Raw genomic sequence first — 18,831 nt, 5'->3', positions numbered from 1 at the left:
AATATTTTCACAAGTTTTCAAATGAACGAGAAGAAAAAATTATTTCACAAGACATGCTAAACTTCAATGGAGCCAACCCTTCAATATTGCTCTTGTTTTTAGTTGGAAGGCATTATGCTAAGTGAAATGAGCTAGGCACAGAAAGGCAGATATCACATGTTCTCACTTACATGTGGAATATACAATCATCGAACTCAGAGAATCACAGAGTAGAATGCAGGCTACCAGGGGTTAGAGGTTGGCAGGAGTAATGGGGAGATGATGGCCAAAGGGTATAAAGCAATTAGACAGGCTAGATAAGGTCTTCCTCTTTCAGATATATTGCACAGCATGGCAAACATAGTATACATGTATACATAACAAGTATTATACATTTCAAAATTGCTGAGAGTAAATTTTAAATGTGTTCTTTTTTTTTTTTTTTTTTTTTTTTTATGGTTTTTTTTTTTTTTTTTTAATTGAGACAGGATTTCACCCTGTTGGTCAGGCTGGTCTCGAACTCTTGACCTCCTGATTTACCTGCCTTGGCCTCTCAAAGTTCTGGAATTACAGGCGTGAGCTACCACGCCTGGAAAATTTTAAATGTTTTCATCACAACAAATAAATATTTAAGGCAATAGATATATTAAATCACTTGATTTAATTATTCCATAGTTTTCCTCAATTATAACTTTTTACTTCATAAATATATACAACTATAATTTTTCAGTTTATAGTTTAAAAAAACACATTGCATGTGATCTTGAAGTACAAAACCTATGGTAGAAGCTGGTCCTACAGGCTCATGGCTGCAATCCCAGCACTTTGGGAAGATAAGGCTGATTGATGGAGCCAAGGAGTTTCTGATCAACATGGGCAACATGGCAAGATCCCATCTCTACAAGGAAATTTTAAAACTTTGTCAGGTGTGGTCACACATGCCTGTGGTACCAGTTACCAAGGAGACTGAGGTGGGAAGATCCCTTGAGCCCAGGAGTTCTAGGCTGCAGTGAGCTATGATCATACCACTACCCTCCAGTAGTGACAGAATGAGACCCTCTCTCAAAACAAACAAACAAACACTCTGTAATTTGAGTTAAAAAACAACGGAAAAAAGAAAACATAAGGACTTCTGAATTAGCTAAAGAAAGATAAATTGAGTAAATTGTTTTCATTGTTCATACTTCAACATAAATTACTTTTTTTTTCCTTAAAGGAAAGTACATGGAAATTTTTAGAAGACAGACAGACTTATTATGCCCCAAGTTTTGTTTTTGTGGCTTCTTATAAAACAGTGAATCTGATATGAATGTTTAATTATGTATTACATACATGCTGGAGTTTTCCATCCAAAGACAGTGTCAGCAATATTAATGAACATTAATGACCATTACCAAATGCCACACAAGTCAAAGTTGCTGACCTAAAGTAACTCGCAATTGAGTATAATTGATAATATAGGACTGTGAAAGGAAAAATATACCTTAAGGTGGATCCACATAGTTTAATAAGTAACACATTTACAGAAATGTGATAATACAATCTACATAGTTGGGCATGAAGATGAGTGTCCTCAGGCTTATTTTCACAACCTTTTAAAATTTGCTATGCACCATGTGTTAGCTAGAATAGAATAGAACCTGCAGAAAGGAACATGGTCAAAGATAAACGGGATTGTATACCTAGCTCAGCAGTGGAATGAAAAAATAATGGACTACTCCAAAGATATATTGTCTACTCTTTCTCAAAAGCAATTTTCTAGGGAATTGGAATATGAGAAACTATAAGATCAAGAAAGAATTCCATAAACTGGACAATTTTCAGCTTATCAAAGAGCTGTGCTGCAAAGCGTTTGAAAGTTGGTTGTCTCGCACTCTCTGGGGTTAAAAATGGTTTTTGGAAGCCCACGAAAGCCTAGCTAAGCCACAGTGCTATTGATATATGGTATGGCCATAAAGTACTAGTAAAGTTGCAAGCGATACTTATCCACCATGCACAGGGGTTTTATTGAGCAATGTTCTTCTAGATTCCAGAATTACAAAGAATACATCTTCTGCATATTATATCCAAACCCATGACAACAGAGTCCTGTGACCTCTGAAGCAGCAATGAGGGGGACTGATGTTGTATAGGAAGACGCATTTCGGACAGCATCAAAGAGGGTCACGTTTTAGTGAGCTAAAGGAAAAAGTCCCACATACCAGAAATGCAGTAACTGTATTTAGAAAGGTTAGGAGACTTTATGTTGCCTATTTAGAGAGACCTTCTCTCAAGCCAGTCTCCCTGGTCAGACTTTCACAGATTTGTGGTATTATGCATATACGAGTCACCCAACCAGCACCATAAAAAAATAGCCTTTGTATCATAGTAGAGAACCTGGGTGTAGACATTCAAGGTGTTGAGTGGAATCTCAGCTCTACTTACCTCCCAGCGATGTGACCTTGGGTAAAATACTTAACTTCTTGATGCCTCCTTTTCACTATCTGTAAATCAGGGGTAATACTGACTATGTGGAGGTTAGCTTTATAAAATACAAAGAATTATACAGAATACCAAACATAACAGGTATTCTATAAACTTGAACTATTATCATGCCTCACCACTTATTGAAACATTGTCAGTGGTTATGTCAGTTTCTGATAATTTCAAGTCTTTAGAGAAATTTGCAGAACAGCCATTCTCCAGTCCTCGCTGAGAGAGCCCTGGCTCTTGTCACACAGCTAGGTGTCCCACCCAGAGGATAGATCACACTGGACTGAGCCATGACCATTGTACAGGGATTGATACAGGGGAAGACAGGGACCCAATTCTGGTCAATTAGATATGGAAAGAAGTATGAACACTCTTCTAGATATGGACAGTCTTTCTCTCCTGACAAAAAGAGAGCTGTGAGAGAGAAGAGGCTGTTCCACATCTCTCCTTTTCCTTCTCCAGTTGAGTATTTTCATGTGAAAGCATGAGGCTTGTAACTGTTGATGGCATATTGCAGCTAAGCTGGAAGACCAAGGGAGTCCGAGAAACATCAGCTTGGAGCCCCAGCACTGTTGGACACTGTTGAATCCCAACCCAGCAACTGTTTCTTCCTTAATTTCTTACTATGTGAGATTTGTTATTAATAAATACCCATTGTCTAAATCTGTGCTTCTTAAACTCCCTGTAATTAGGAAGTTAGGTAGATTTTTTAAAAAATTCAATCAGTTGAGGACAAAAACTGTTGTAAAATACAATAAAAAATTCGTAGGATAAATGCCCAACCATTGAATGTTACTATATATTAAAATTGCTATGTTTGTAAATGCATGCTCTCAATTACTTGGCTACTTGCAGATCAGAAATTAAAAGTTTATATTCTGACCAACAATCTACGGGACACAGTTTCAGTAGCATCCGTTTAGTCAGTTTTTACCTGAATTCTCTGCTTCCTATGACCAAAATCATCCTGATGGTGTGGGAAACATAATAACTCATTTATCTAGAAGTCAATGAATACATACTGAACAACTGTTAGGTGTGTATCAGGACACAAGCATTGTGGAGAATACAAAAGCAAGTAAGGCAGGAACATTTCCATCCTTCAAACAGAAGAAAAATATGTATAAACAGTAAAAGGTTAACTAAAAAGTAAAGCAAAGTGGAACATTAGCATGAAGTAATAGTGTAGAGAAGACAACCATTTTATAATATTAAATTTATTAATGTTAATGTCACAGTATTCTTCCAAGTGAATTATAACAAATAATTAAGGGAAATATAAGAAACTGCAGATATTTAACCTAAAAACAATGACATTTTACTATAGTTCACTGATTTGGTAATCTATTAGAAAGGAAACAAATGGGCAATTTTCTGTATAAGGAAAAGTGTTTTGTAGGAAAATCAAATTGAATGATTTGTTCTATTGCTTCAATTCTGAATCATATCTCCATGCTCCAAAATTTTCACTGCAGTACACAAGAAGAGAATTCTATTTATATTTTGTTATAACTCAGAAATCAGAGTTATTATACTTTTGAAAATAATATGGTATCATGCAAATATGTTTGAAATATAATTATCATACTACAGCAATGATGGATGTGATGCCGGGCAGATGCGCACCATAACTGGGGCTTAGCCTGGGAGGTTTTGGCTTCACCCAGGGAATAATTCAAGGGCAAGCCAGTGGTGTTGGCAACATTTACTGAAGTGGCAATGCACAGCAGCAGCAGAGGTCCTGCTCCCTGCAGAGCAGGGTTACCCCATAGGCGGTGTGCCCAGAGGAGCACCTCAAAGGCAGTTCTGTAGCCATCTTTATACTCGCTTTTAATTATATACAAATTAATGGTTGGATTGCGCAGACATTTCTAGAAAAGGGGTGGTACCCTTTGAGTTGTTGGGTCACTGCCATGGAAAGTAGCAGTAACTTCTGGGTGTTGCCATGGCAGCAGTAAACTGACCTGGCAGACTGGTGGGCTTGTTTTAGGAAGAGGCGCTTCCCCCTGTTCCCTGTTTTAGCTAGTCCTCTACGTGGTCTGCTGTTTGAGTGCCGCCTCCAGATTCGAGTCCTGCCTCCTGCCTCAGATGGAGCCAACTACAACTATTACGTGAGACATGTGTTGCAATTTCTCAAGATTTCCTTTAAATTACACAGTATATAAAACTAACTCAAGCTATGTGCCCCTCAAATATGTCTGAAATTTTCATCATATCTATTTAAAATAATCATTCGTATTTGATATATGTGCATACTACTAAAAGAGATTTGACATCATTTAATAAGAAGGTATGCATTTGAAGAGAGAAATCCTAACTTATTTTAATATGATAATTACATAAATGTGGAACCATTTCACGTCACACTCTATAGTAGTGGTTTTAGGATTATTTCCAGTAATATAATTCCTTTCCCAAATTAAGTCTTATTTAGACTCCAGTGCTTTATAAAACAGAATCTTAATTATTTCTCTTAAAAGCCTCTGAGTCTTCATTTCCTGTGGAGTGAGGCCAGGAGAGGGGTCCAGGGCTCCTCGCTTGGCCTTGCCTTATTTCTCCCCTCTGAGGAGTCCAAGAGAGACCAAGACCCAAGGATAGGACAGGGAAGAGTGAATAGAGAGAGACAGGAAGGAGAAAAGGAGGGTGAAGAGAGCAATTCCCTTTAAAGCAAAGGAGAACTCAATTGAATGCAGTTTTGTGGGCCATGGAATATTCTGAAAAATAAGTCCCCAGGGTGCTGTTCATTGGCACTGTGGTCTTATATGACAAATGCAGGAGTCATGCCATATTGAGGCCACTAACTTTTAGATACTTACAAATCTCAAATTATACTGGGAAGGCACCACACACAAAGGTCAAAAGTTTTGAACTGTTTTAAATTTCCTTGTGTCCAAAAATCTGAAGTCACCTCATTACAGTGTTAATGCCACATAGTTGTATAAAAATGTATACTACACAATTTCAGCCAAAAGGATTTCACGATGCCAAGCTTTCCAGCGACTCTACTTCAGAGTGTTAAAAATTTAAGTGTGCATAAAAGAAAAGGGAATAGGCTTGAAGACACAAATAAAATATATTTACTTTCATATTTAAATAAAATTACATTATTTTAAATTTATGTTAAAATAGGCAAATATTAAAAATGTTTGTTTTGCCAATGCCATGTACTAACTAGGTGTCTACAGATGTTTACTGAAAACTGCTCAGTTTATTTCTTTGCCTCCGATAATGGCTGTATCTACCTTTTTGGACAAAAGTATCCCCAGTCTACTCTATTCTACAGGTCTTCATAGAAATAATTTCCCAAACATTCTTCCATAAGCTTCACAACACATCTTGTTCAGACAAAAGTGTTTGCAGAATTTGACTGTGCCTGGCAGTTGGTAGAAGAGACTAATTATAGAATAGTCACTTTCATGGCTTTACTATGAAGAGAAAAGCAAAGAAGTAGTAGAAAGAAGGATGTGTCTACTCTTAAGCCCCAGGTAGCAATTGTGAATAATGATTTGGGCAGCATACAGTTAAGAATACATCAGTTATACACTGACTTAAAATTAATGTCATACTCCTTTTCTGTAATGGCGCCTTTTATGTGCCTGTTTTATCCAAGAGTGCTGCCATAAGCTGTATGTTTCTTATATCACTCTTTTCTTAGGTCAAGAAACTGGCCATATTGGAAATACCACATGGCTTCTTTCTCAGCCATATGGGTGGAGAAAGCCAGATCATAAAACATTGCTCCAGGTGACCTCTAAGAGCCTCCATAAGAGTGTCACACTCACAAAAAAATGTGACTAGTGAGAAAGATTCATGGTATGACACAGGCAGGCTAGAATCCCGGGAGCAGTGTCATATGCACCGTGATGTTGTAATTTTACTGTCACAATGGACAACTGAACAGATCAAGCTGCAGCTGGGGTCTGCAGGGTGAGGATGCTGTATCATAAATATTAGAATAGAAACTTCTGTGCCTGTATCTCTCTCAGTAGTAAGAACTTGACGCAGAGCACAAGCAGCAGTTGTAGCTAACTTTGGTGCCAAGTAAACTCCAACTGCATCTTATTATATCCATAGGCCCAGACCAATAACATAAGGTGGAATCACTAGTTAGCAGGTGCCAAGCCTTGGGAACCACTAAGGAAGTTTGAGAATCAAGTGGGGAAGGAGTAACGAGGAACTACTTTTGTAAGATGTCCAAGTTTCTCTAGTCAGCCATCTTTCAGTATTGTTTCCTTTTTATTCTTCCCACTTCTAAAAAAGAGAGGTTTAAGTATTTAATTAATGTTTAAATGGATACCAACTGAAAAACTGAAGATAATATACATACCGTCTTGACTCTGTCAATATTGGGTCAGGAATTTGGATGGGTCAGAACATATGAAGTGGGACAATGATACCAGGAATGGAGAAAAGAGGGCAGAAGCAGGTGGCCATCGGGGAAATATACTCCTTTCAAAATTCTGAGACAGCTCCTTAGAATGTGAATAATCCACCATTAGGCTAAGTAATATGAATTCCCTCATTTTTCCTTCTGAACTATTTCTAAATTAGCTTTTCCTTTAAGTTTGACTGTATAGTTTGCAAAAATACTTCACTATGAGAATCATGAAATTATCATATTCCTTTGTTTACATATATCTGACCAATGATCAGTGGATTGCTGTATAGCATGCTATATTTAGGCATTCCAATATTTACTGCTTAAGAAAATACTACATTTCTAATTCATCTTTTGTCTGTAGTTTATTACTGTTTAGATCTTTGTACACAGGACTTTCTCGTAAATTGGCATCATTGCATGTATTGAAGTTCATATATAAATATGTAAAATAGTCCTGCCCAAAACACCATTTCCTCTATACTTGAATGGAGAATAAGTCCAAAATCAGAAACTTCTAAAAAATATTCAATGATTTTTATTCCTTAAGTTTACATATGAAGATTATTAAATTTGCAATGATTTACTACATCTACTTAAATCTGGGCCACCCATTTCTAATGTCATCTGATTTTTGGCTACTATCATTTAACTTGGGTTAAATTATGTTACATTAAATATTGCTCCCAGAATGCTAGTCCTGTCATCTAGTTGTGATTCTTCACCCATCTACCCATGAGGTCAGCCTGCAGTACTCACTGGAGCACCTTGGAGAACAGCAAGCTGCAGAACAGCTGGTGGCCCATCAGCGTAATTCTGATGCCTGTGGGATAACAGTTCTCCAGTGTTTTTTCTTTCATTTTGGGCCATGAAAAGCACATTGGCATTGCAGCTGACACTTAATCCAAATATAAGTTTCAGATTACCGCTTCACTTAATATAAAGCAAACTACACATTGACTACAGAAGTGCATTTCTATTTTTATAAGAGCTTTGACTACCAATCTCCTAGAAGCATTTTAAACTTTAATTGGTAGAATGAAAATTAACCAGCATTTTGGAATCAAATTAAATTTTATAACTAAAAATATAAAAACTATGAAGTTTAAACAACTTAAAATATATTTAAATACAATTATCTGTTTAGCCCTGATGTGGTCCACTAAATATGAAAACAATATTATTTCCTAAAGATAGTGGGACAAAAATCAAGCATTTGGAATTAGATTTCATGCAGATTTTTGCAAACACCAAACCAGTTTTTCATGAATAAGAAAAATATACTAAGAAAATTAATATGCTCTACTTTGTGTTGTCTTGAAAGAAAAGCCTATAAAAATTATATTACTTACATCTTTAATCAAAACTTCTGCCTTCTACTAAAAGTATCATTGGTAGGGAAGGGGTTAAAAAGTGTGTATAAAAACACTTTTGGTTGAGCCAAACATATTAATAATAGATGACCAATGTGCTTCTGTATGATGTAGGGTCTGTGAAATATTACAAAACGTTAAGTCTTCTACTTGCAAAATGTTTCAACAGAAACATTTCAACGTGCGTGAAGAGCACATCCCTAAGGACAACTCCATCTGTGTATTTCCAACCACAGCTCTCTTGCAGATGAAAAGACTGTTACAGGATCTTTGCAAGCCTCCTAATGGTTCAGTGCCCTCATCTAATGCTTCCCTCTAATTGGCCCTGCATTCAAGACAATCTGTCAGTGGTGTGGTTGCCACATTCAAATCTTTGGCAATCACAACACTACAAGGCCAAGGAAGAGTTTGCCAACAGACAGTAAAAGGAATTAGTGACTTAAACTTTTATGGAGAAAGAAGATACTTGTAAGTGTAGGTCCCAGGGGTATTAGCAGATTACATCCGGACAGTGAGAAAACATTGTCAGAAGTGGTTCATCAGCTGCAGAAAATAGAGCATGCAAAAATTGCAGAACACTTGGTCTGCAGAAAGCTTGCATTTCATTCTTTTGTTTCAGGATAAATTGAGATCCCTCCTGAGGGAATCCAAAAATAGATATCAATCATGAGGAAAGCTATCCTCTACCAACAGAAATGGCAAAACAAAACAAAAGAAAAAGTTGTGTCCCAGAGTTAGTATCTCTTCTTATTACTCAAGTGATCTGGACTACATTTTACAAATCGCATTTCATGTGAAGAAATTGCTTGCTTAAATAATTACTCTTCACAACAGGTTTGACCTAAGCCCAGAAGAATGACTCTCTTTTTTAATGCTGTCATAAGATTACATACACACAGTTTTGTTATCTGTATTTCTACATTTCTCATGCTTTAAGCCGTAACATAATATATAATTTCAACATACTGCTTAATTTTCCCACATTTCCGTTTACTCATCTATAATTGAGAATATGTTAATATCTGGCTTATGAAAATGTTATAAGAATGACACAATGGAATTTAAGGTACAAGAGGATTTGGGTCCACATTGTAACAATGACTACTTTTTAAAATTTGGAAGAGAAATTTTGTGAGTTTTGGTGTGCTCTCAAATAAATCACCTTTTTGAAGCCTTCTTCAAGATAGGATATTTAGTATTTCAATGTGGGGACAATGGAAAATGCAGATCATCCTAGCCTGGAAGAACTAGATATGGGTGTCAAAAGGTATTTCAGTTGTTTCACCATCGATTACTTTACATACTTTCGGAAGAAGCTAATTAGGACCAATAATGCCAACAGGTGGAAGAACTGTGTATTGGAGTTAAGTCCACCTTTCCTCATGGGAACCAATCAACACTCACTAAGCAGAAATAACTTTCCCTCATAGTGAGAGATTCTAGATTCCAGTAAGTCACCTAGAAGTAAGACTTATAACCCATTACCAGTTTTGAATCATTTAGCCACAAATCAGTTACCAACAAATCTGTCATCATGCAATGTGCATGAACACTTTAGGGAGATCCAAACGCTATTATTAAGTCCAAAGGATTTAATATTGTAATTTTTTGAATATGAAAACTTCTCTATTATGTTTAAGCAATTTTATAGATATACTCAAAGCAATAAATAAAACGCTTAGGTTATGGAATATACTTTCTATACATGCATTAATTAATTACATTAAAAGCTTACGAATCACATCCAATTTGGTACAAGAAAAAAAAAATGGCCTTATGATGAAAGCCCCTGCCTGGTGATACGATAGTAAATAATTTAACAAGTGGCCTGGGGAGCTTAAGGAGGGTCTTTCCATGATATAATCACGTCATAAAAGATTTTTAGCTACCAAAATGATGTTACTGGATATAGAATTGGGAAGAGATACTCAACAAATAGTCCTCTGATATATGGAATTTCTACCATACAAACTGTATGTAAAATACATACTGTGTTGAATTAAAATAACCCCCAGAGCAGAGATAACAGTACACTGCAGTAAAATCATTAGAAAGTGGTGAGTTTTAAATATGTATACTTTTGTTTTTAATATAATTTAATTATAAGTTTATATAGTTAATTTTTCATAAAGCTCTATTTAACAACTGGCTCACACGATTCCTGGAAACGTAACAGGAAACTCTCCCCAGTTGGTACAAGTCAGCCCCAGCTTACGACTGCCTCCATCTGCTGTTCGCCGTCCAGATATAAAGCAAATGAATAGAAGATAGAATAGACATCAAAGCAAGATTTTCATTCAGAGACATTTAAGAATCAACAGGAGGGACTTCAGAATTGAAGCATCACACACATAACTGCTTTGGAGTTAACAATGGCTCTAGATCATTTCCTGAGGACCTCCTGGAGGTAAGAAATGTTACTTTTCATAAACTACAATTTGAAATAACTCCTTCATCAAGAATTTATATTTTAAATATGCATTTGATAAAGAATTGTCATTAACAACCATTTATATCTCCCATTGACTTAATTATGATCATTTACAGCTGGTTACCAGCACAGGCAACATAACTTAAGTGTAGAGCATTCCTGTTTGTACCTTAATTGACCAATTTAACCAATCAACAGCTGTGGCCTATGACTTCCCACATGCAAACACATATTATACTAGATATTAATCAATACCAAAGTATTACTGTGCCTCTCATTACTGGAATAGAAAGAAACTGTCAGAAATAGATTTATGACTTATCGTCACCCCTGTTGAGCTCACATCTCTTACGAGAAACTGATCACTAAAGTACTGTTCCAATACTTCTTGTTAATAAAGGAACAGAGCATTCTAAAGAAAGTTACTCTACGCAGAAAAGAAATAATAATAATAATAATAATAATAATATGATTAACACTGCTATGATCTTTCCCTTGCTTCCCTTAACAATAAGCGATCTAATTCTTGCAATTAGAGCCCTTGTCAGTATTCCAACTCCTGCCACCCACCCACCTTCACCCTCATCTCCCTTTACCAAAAGATAAAATATTTCTCCCCCAATTCAATGAACTGCAGATGCTCTTACCACTGTCAAACAGAACAGTGATCTACTAGTTCAAGTGTTTCACATTCCCCAACTTAAGTCAATGTCTTCACCTGAGGTTTTTTTTTTGTTTATTACTATGCTTATCTTAAAATATCTATTCTCCTACACTCTATCAAGACCTAAGGTAAAAATGTTCCATTACGGGGCATTCATAGCCTACCTTCCATTTTATTTTAGTATCTTTGCAAAACATATCAAATTAAAAATGTAAATTAGATAGTTTTTTCTATATGTCATTTGCTTGTACTACCATTTAATTGACATTTTGAATACTAATCATTGATGAAATATTTTAGTCTAATATTACAGGTTGCTGTAGATGCATGTTCACACACATTAACACCAATTAGTGTTAATGGGGATTAAAAGCAGGAATTTTTGATGCACCTAAGAAAGAAGTTATGTTAAAGATAACCTTATCAAGTATTTGCCAAACAGTCTTCCTAAAATTGACTTCAATACATCCATCAAATTGTTTGAAAAATCTCTCTTCTCCAAGATTGATGTTACTTTAAAGTGTAACGTAGAAAGTATTATAAAAAAATCAAAATAAGCAATAAAGAATAATCTGTGGTTTTCTTTTTAACTTCTCATTGTTGTACAAAATACTATAAATCTTAACTTCCACATTAATCAGCTTTATTTTAAAAATAATTAATATATTTATTCTCCCATTCCATATCATCTGCACAATGTTATTAATAGCCAACTCTCAAAATGTGAAACCAAAAGCCATCAATACTCCAGCACTATGTCTAGGCACCATTCCTACAAGCAAAGCAAGTGCTGGATTTCTGTGTAACACATGAACACCTTTTATGCAGTATACAGAGTAAACAAACTCATATTAATGCTTGAGCCGAATACACTCTACTTGTCTCCTGGATTCTTCAATGTTGCTGCTCTGCTGTTCGCTCCAGTTTTCTTCCTCACACTAAATTGCTTTCATTCAGCCATTGAAACCTTGGAAAGAAGGGAAGGTCTACTGTCTCTAGATCAATAACATCTTGTCTGTCATCTTTTTCTCAAAGCCTCACAATTTTCTGTTTTCCATTTTGATTTTGATTTTTAGTGAGTGATTTTTAGTAAGTGCTTGTAAACCTTATTATTTTGTTTCTTTGCTTTTTTTTTTTTTTCCACAGTGTCTCACTCTGTCCCCAAGGCTGGAGTACAGTGGCAACATTATGGCTCACTGCAGCCTCAAACTCCTGGGCTCAAAGGATCCTCCCACCTCAGCCTCTCAAAGTTTTGGGATTACAGGTCTGACCTGCAATGACCAGCCAATCTAATTCTTTAAGCAAGATTATCATCTTCACCTGATAAAAATAAAAAGTAAATAGTCCAAATATGCACATGTAGATTTGTTCATTTTCCTGATCACTCATCTAAACTTCTACAAAGAAACCATGCAACATTTGTATCAACATGTATTTTGTCTCTAATGCCAAAATATTAAGTGGTACTAGCTCAATTTTTAAAGTTTACATTATTTGAAATTCTTTCTTATATAATCTGGATATTTGGTCAAATCTTAGTGGCCAAAAACACATTGCTACATTACAGGTAAAATTTGTGTGAGAAAAGCAAAAAAAAAAAAAAAAAAAAAAAAAGAACTAAGAAGTTCCTGTTTTAAATGCAAAGACTATTGATTTCTGGGATAGAAAATAATTTCTTTCCCAAAATCTTATGATAAAGATTATCCTCTTGAGAAAAAAATAAAAAAGACTAAGCAAAAAAAATCCATATGTAAGTGACTAGAATAAAAATGATTTGATTAAAATGCATAATATAATTTGAAAAAAACCAAAAGCAATTCATTATTTTATAAAGAATTTAAAAAACACAGATATATATAAATACTATTTTAGTGAATTTTGTTCATTTCTGTTTTCTTTCTTTTACAACCTTGAAATTTGCTTCATGAAGCCTAAATTACACATGTTCAAGGGTATGAATAAGTGTTGTTCATGGAATAGAAATTTTTCCCTATGGAACTAAAAATGCAGACCTGGAGAAGTAGGAAATAATTCTATATTGGTAAGGTATTAAAGGGCAGCTTAAACAGAGACTTTTTTTTTTTTTCTTTGAAGAGGAGTGACAGGATGGTTTCCACTTAAGGAAGATTAATCAGGCATTGTAGAAGGTGAATTCAATACATCTCTTGGCAGGGCAAGAAAGCTAAAGGGAGAATTTGGGAAAGGAAGTTTCAACCTAAAAAATTAAAAACAAATTAGGTTTTAACCGAAAGAATATGAAGTATTTGTCAATAAAATAAGAGGTGAAATAAGTAACTGAAGCTTAAGAGAGAAAATGTCTGATGGATGTTATAAATTTCTTAGTTATATGTCAGGGAGGCTTAAGTGATGAGAACTGCAGAACTTTCTTATGAATATGTATCAGAAGGACATATTCAAACTAATGCTGGTCAGGGTTACAAACATAAGGTCTCTCATTTGAGATCTATTACACAGCATAGTGACTATGGTTAATAACACTGTGTTGTATATTTCAAAATTGCCAAGGGAGTAAATTTCAAATGTCTTGCCAAAAAAAAAAAAAAAAAAAAAAAAAAAAAAAAAAAAAAAAAAAAAAAACAAAGTGAGGTGATTAATGTGTAAATTAGCTTGTTTTAATTATTCCATATTCTATGCATATATCAAAACATCAGATTACCTCATAAGTATATCCTATCATTATTTGCCAATTAAAAATAAAAATAAGAAATTTGGTTTGTAAAGCAAAAACAGAAACATGTCTCAGCTTCAAAAATATGGTCTAAAATCATTTTAGTGTGTCCTCTAGAAGAAATGTTGAACCATCTACTTCAAGTAAATCTTGAAACCATGTGGTGTGAGCCTCATGAACATGCCTTGGAGGTTGACCTTGACCTTTGTGAGGATGGACAGATGTCTAAAGTTCTATGGGAACAATGCCTGCCAAAATTAGTTCAGTGCTTCACTGAGGCTCATCTCAGAAAATGGCACTGAAATAGATGTGGCGTGCCAGACTTTGAAACCATGCAATTAAGGTTTAACTGTGGTACCTGAAAATAATGTGCCAAAAGCATATAATCAAGTATTTCTTTTTATGTATAGATTACACATATCTAATGATAAGTATATACAGTATTATAAAACAAGCAAAACTGAAAGTATCCTTTCAAAAAAGTATACTTAAAGGCTCTTGGATGACTTCATGAATCAGTGACACAGTAACAAATCTCTTCTTTAAAAAAAAAAAAGATTTTTTTCACATAGTTTGGACCTGTATTAATGCTTTTTACTTTCTCTTTAATTTCATCTAGCAAAATCAGGAGGAGCACAAACGAAAACCATGGGACAAACATCTTTGGAGCAGAAGACTGGAGAGAAAGTAATGATGAAAGTCAGCCAGAGCAGTCGAGTAAAAAAAGTAGAAAGTGACTGAGATTTTGCAAACCAAAGCTCATCCACAGATACACGCTTGAGAAGGGTATGTTTTCTCCAAATAGATTTTCCAATTTGAGTTTTTATTTCCCCACTCCAGACAGTAGCTCAGATAAAATGGGAATAAAATAATAAAAAGCTTTTGTTTCTTTAACTTTTAGGAGGAGCTAATGTGCTATGTGTGGAATGACCTCCCCAGTCGAGCCTTAGTCATAAGCATGTAGATTATCTTCAGCAGATGTGTTCTCCCAATGCCATCCCCTTTCAACACCCACACTAGCGTACTGCCTCAGACCCACCATTGACAGTTGGTGGAAGCAGAAAAAAACATAAAAGGGCAAAAAAGTCAGTTGCTTTCAGTGGCAAGTGCACCAGGTCTGGGAAACAGGGGTCCCTACCCTATTATACGCTGAAGCAGGCTTATATGGGCTTAGAGCTAGAACTGGTTTTGTTAGATTTTTAGGAATTTTGTGAGCCAGTTGTTAAGCCATTATTAAAAATTAAATTATGCAAACTTAAATTTAAAGAAATCCTACTAAAAAAGGTACTGAATAGGTAACACTTATTCTTTCCTAATTATTTGCTTTTACTTTATCAATGCTTTTGAGGTTATGCCTATTTTATGTGTATGATGGAAATGCTATATAAAGATACATTTGAAATTGACCAAGGTGGGAGTAGTTTCACCGAATAATTTGGCAAACTCTGCAAATCAGTGGTTGCTTACTGTTTTGTTGATTGCCTAGACTTTTTAAATAAAGGAGAAATATTTTAAATAGTGCATATTAAACCTAAAAATGTGTCATGTCCATAGACATTGTCAATAGCATGAAAGAAACTGAGGAAGTAATTTTTAAGTATTTGAAAACTATTATCCATGTCAGCCAAGAATCTGTTCATGTAATTGATGGAGATAAGTTCCAATATTTTCTTCCATGTTTCACTTTCCTCTTTCTTTTTAAAGCAAACAAAAATATTCACCAGCATTCATGTCAGAACTACAAAACTAAGAGTTTGTCAAACTCAGCAGATTCTGCCAGAATGAAATGCCTATATGGAATACACACTAAAGACTATTACATATTGTACTATTGCTCACATTTGTCAATTGAGAGCTACACATCTTTCACATAAAGATTATTTTGTATGATATTATAATGTATACATTTGTTTTGTTTACAATCCAGTTGTTAAATGCTTACCATCACCCCAATATCTCTATCATCCAAAAACTATTGATTGTGGAAAACCTGTTTACCTCTATGAATATCAACTTCCTCACCTACAAACAAATGAAATGAGTATCTACATCAGAGGATAGTTTTAAAAGTCAAAAGAAATGTTTATGTCAAAACCCTGTATGGATTGCAAATATTAGGTATTATCGGAAATTCAGGAAATATGTTTCAGCTTCTAATATGAGCTCTAATAACTTGCAAAGTGTGCAAATATCACTAATGCTATGGTCTCTGCCCTCAAGCTGCTTACAATCTAATAGTAAGAAATATGTGTAAATGACTTAAAATTACTTAAGAGAGTACCAAATGTTCTATACCAGAGGAAAAAGTGAAGTCCTATGAGATTATAGGAATATAAGGGATTTTACCTGGAGCACCAAGGAAGACTTCATTTAAAAAAAAATGGAATTTTGAGATAAGCTTTGACATATATGTTGCATTTGTATCAACTGAGAATGTGCACTTGGAAAGAGGGGCATACTTGGCTGGTGGGTGAAAACTCAAAAACATTATCATCACAAATATTTCAATGCCTGTTAAGAAAATTGTAATTGCATTGATAAATCTGCTACGTAAAAACCTTTACATTCCATGTAAAATAGAAATTTTGCATTATAGACTATGCAATCCAGCAGGCCTATCCATAATCTTACATTTAATCAAGGGCTGACTACATGTTTAGTCAGCTTTTCCAACTTATAACCCGTGTCCATTTCTAAAAACCAAAGTACAACTCAAGCTCCTGCCTTCTTAGTGAAAGAAAACATTCATGTTGTTGTAAATTTTTAAAATTATTTTTCAAGAAAACTATTAAATACGTTTGATTCAAGTATTTCACATGACAGAAGGCACTATCCAATAGAATTAAAAAGTGGTCACTGGTTTCAAACCTAGGAATACGTAAATTACACACGTATTACGTGAACAATGAAGGGCATACCCAAAGTGAGATTTTCATGAGACACTGGCACACTGAGGCAAGAGAAAAGTGAAAACATTCTAAAACCTTCATGTGAACAAAGACTAACTACTAAAAAGCACGATTTTATCCCTCAGTTAATAAGTCTTGCAAGGGATGACATTACTAAGTAAAGTTCATTGCAAGCATTTTCCTCTCGCTTGTCAAAATATGCTAGTTATATATTTGTGACTTGAAAAAAGACAATGCTTCGAAGAAATCTTGGCAGTGTACTCAGAATCTGTCTTAAGTATAACGCAAGGGAGATGTCTATTAATCTTTCACACACAAAGTCTGATTCAAAAGTTCTGTGGCCTTGACCTCAAGTGACCATGGAATAGATCACAGAGCCAGTCCAGGATCCAAAGGGATTAAGAGGAGCATTTGCTCTGTTCTGAAAGGTCCTTTTTTTCTCCACTCTGGTTTCTAACTTCCCATTACACAACTCCCTCTGCAAGGCACCGCGCCAATGGAGCCCGTTCACTCTGTTCTCTCCTTGATGACAGCTGTCAGTCTGTCACCGCCTGAACATGCAACATTTCAACAAAATACAAAGCCGAATTGAAAGGGCAGGGGCTGAAGCACACAGCCTGACCTCCTTCCTGGAGGTCCCAGACTCCTTTACCATCACCTTTCAACCTGCTGAAGGTAAGAACCACCTCACTCTTCACTAACAGAACTGAGGCAGCTTCTGTAGCCTCAGAACCTGGGCATTCCCACGCATCGTGTAATTAAGCAACATTCCTGGAAATCATCCTAAGAAGAAGGAGACCGCAAGTCACCTTGTAAATTCAGCACGAACGCGAAGAGTGCTAAAGCCAGGTGTCAGATCAAGGGGCGGGGAAATCGCTCACTCCCTTTGCTCCTGGACAGGAACCCCTGGACCGCGTGGCGACGCCGGGCGGGAGCGCGGCGAACCCCAGCGCGCGGGACCATGAGGGAGACCGCGCCCTCCCGCAGGGCAGTGGCTACCCGGCGAGTGCCAGCGGCTGGAGGGCAGTGCGAGCCCAGCCGGGCGGAGGGTAGGGCAGTGCGAGCCCAGCCGGACGGGGAGCCCTGCTCACTCGTTAGCCCCCGGCCGGGAGTTGCGGAACCGCAGAGGAAGCCGGAGAGGCCGGTCTTGAAGCAGGGACCTGTCCTGGGGCCGGGACGCGCGGGGCACTCACCAACTGCAGCGCGCAGAGGCAGATGAGCGAGCAGCGCCCGGTGCAGCAGCCCATGGTGCAGGCGGCGTCCGAGCGGCTCTGAGGGCCAGGGATCCGCGTCTTCCGCAGCTGCTGCCTCCTGACTCCGGAGTAGTCCTCGCCTGGCCCAGCCCAGGCTCCCCGGCCCCGCGGCCGCCGCTCGCGGCTCCTGGGCTCGGGGTTAGAGCCCGCAGTCTTTGTTAGTTTCCCGGCGGGGCGGGCGGAGGTCGGTGCGGCGCGCACTGCCCGAGCGTCTGGCGGGGGTCCCTGCGTCCCACTGTGCAGGTCTGCTTCTTGGGGAGGGGGAGCGGGGCGGGGGGCGGAAGGAGGCTACAGATGGTGAGTGGGTGAATGTCTGTTTAGGGGAGGGGAGTATGTAGGAGGTGGGCGTCTGGAAAGTGGAGTGGGCTGTCTGGGTCCGGGTGTGTGTGTGTGTGTGTGTTGTGGGAGGGGAAGAATGAAAGGGAGTGCCGCTGGGGAGGATCGGCCTGTCTAGTTAGGAGTCTTTGGGGAGACAGAGGGACGGAGAGAAAAGAGAATGAATATGAATGAGCGTGAATTAGGGCGGCCGGCTGCGATGGAGACCCTCGTCGACCGGTGTAACTGGCTAGACCCAGCTGGGCTTTCTCGCTGAAGGTTGTGCTGGGGGGTGGGAGGGTGGTCGTTGCGTTTGCAAGGGAGGGGACATGGCTTAGCTGAGCTGTCCCAGAGGTGGCGAGGATGGG

General features: G+C 37.2%; 1 protein-coding gene across 2 annotated transcripts in view; it reads right to left on the bottom strand.

The window, feature by feature from the left end:
* Positions 1-18,570, bottom strand: part of NKAIN3 (sodium/potassium transporting ATPase interacting 3) — a 652,954-nt gene extending 634,384 nt beyond the window's left edge. For both annotated transcript variants that reach the window (XM_017507350.2, XM_017507352.2), the window contains exon 1: positions 18,089-18,570. In XM_017507350.2, coding sequence (XP_017362839.1) covers positions 18,089-18,142 — 54 coding nt within the window. In that variant the 5' untranslated portion in view covers positions 18,143-18,570. The remainder of the gene's footprint in view (positions 1-18,088) is intronic.
* Between the last annotated feature and the right edge of the window lie 261 nt (positions 18,571-18,831).

This window comes from Cebus imitator, unplaced genomic scaffold, assembly GCF_001604975.1.
Source record: "Cebus imitator isolate Cc_AM_T3 unplaced genomic scaffold, Cebus_imitator-1.0 Scaffold373, whole genome shotgun sequence".
In the NCBI taxonomy this organism is placed as follows: domain Eukaryota; kingdom Metazoa; phylum Chordata; class Mammalia; order Primates; family Cebidae; genus Cebus; species Cebus imitator.
This window is presented reverse-complemented; position numbering and strand designations above follow the sequence as displayed.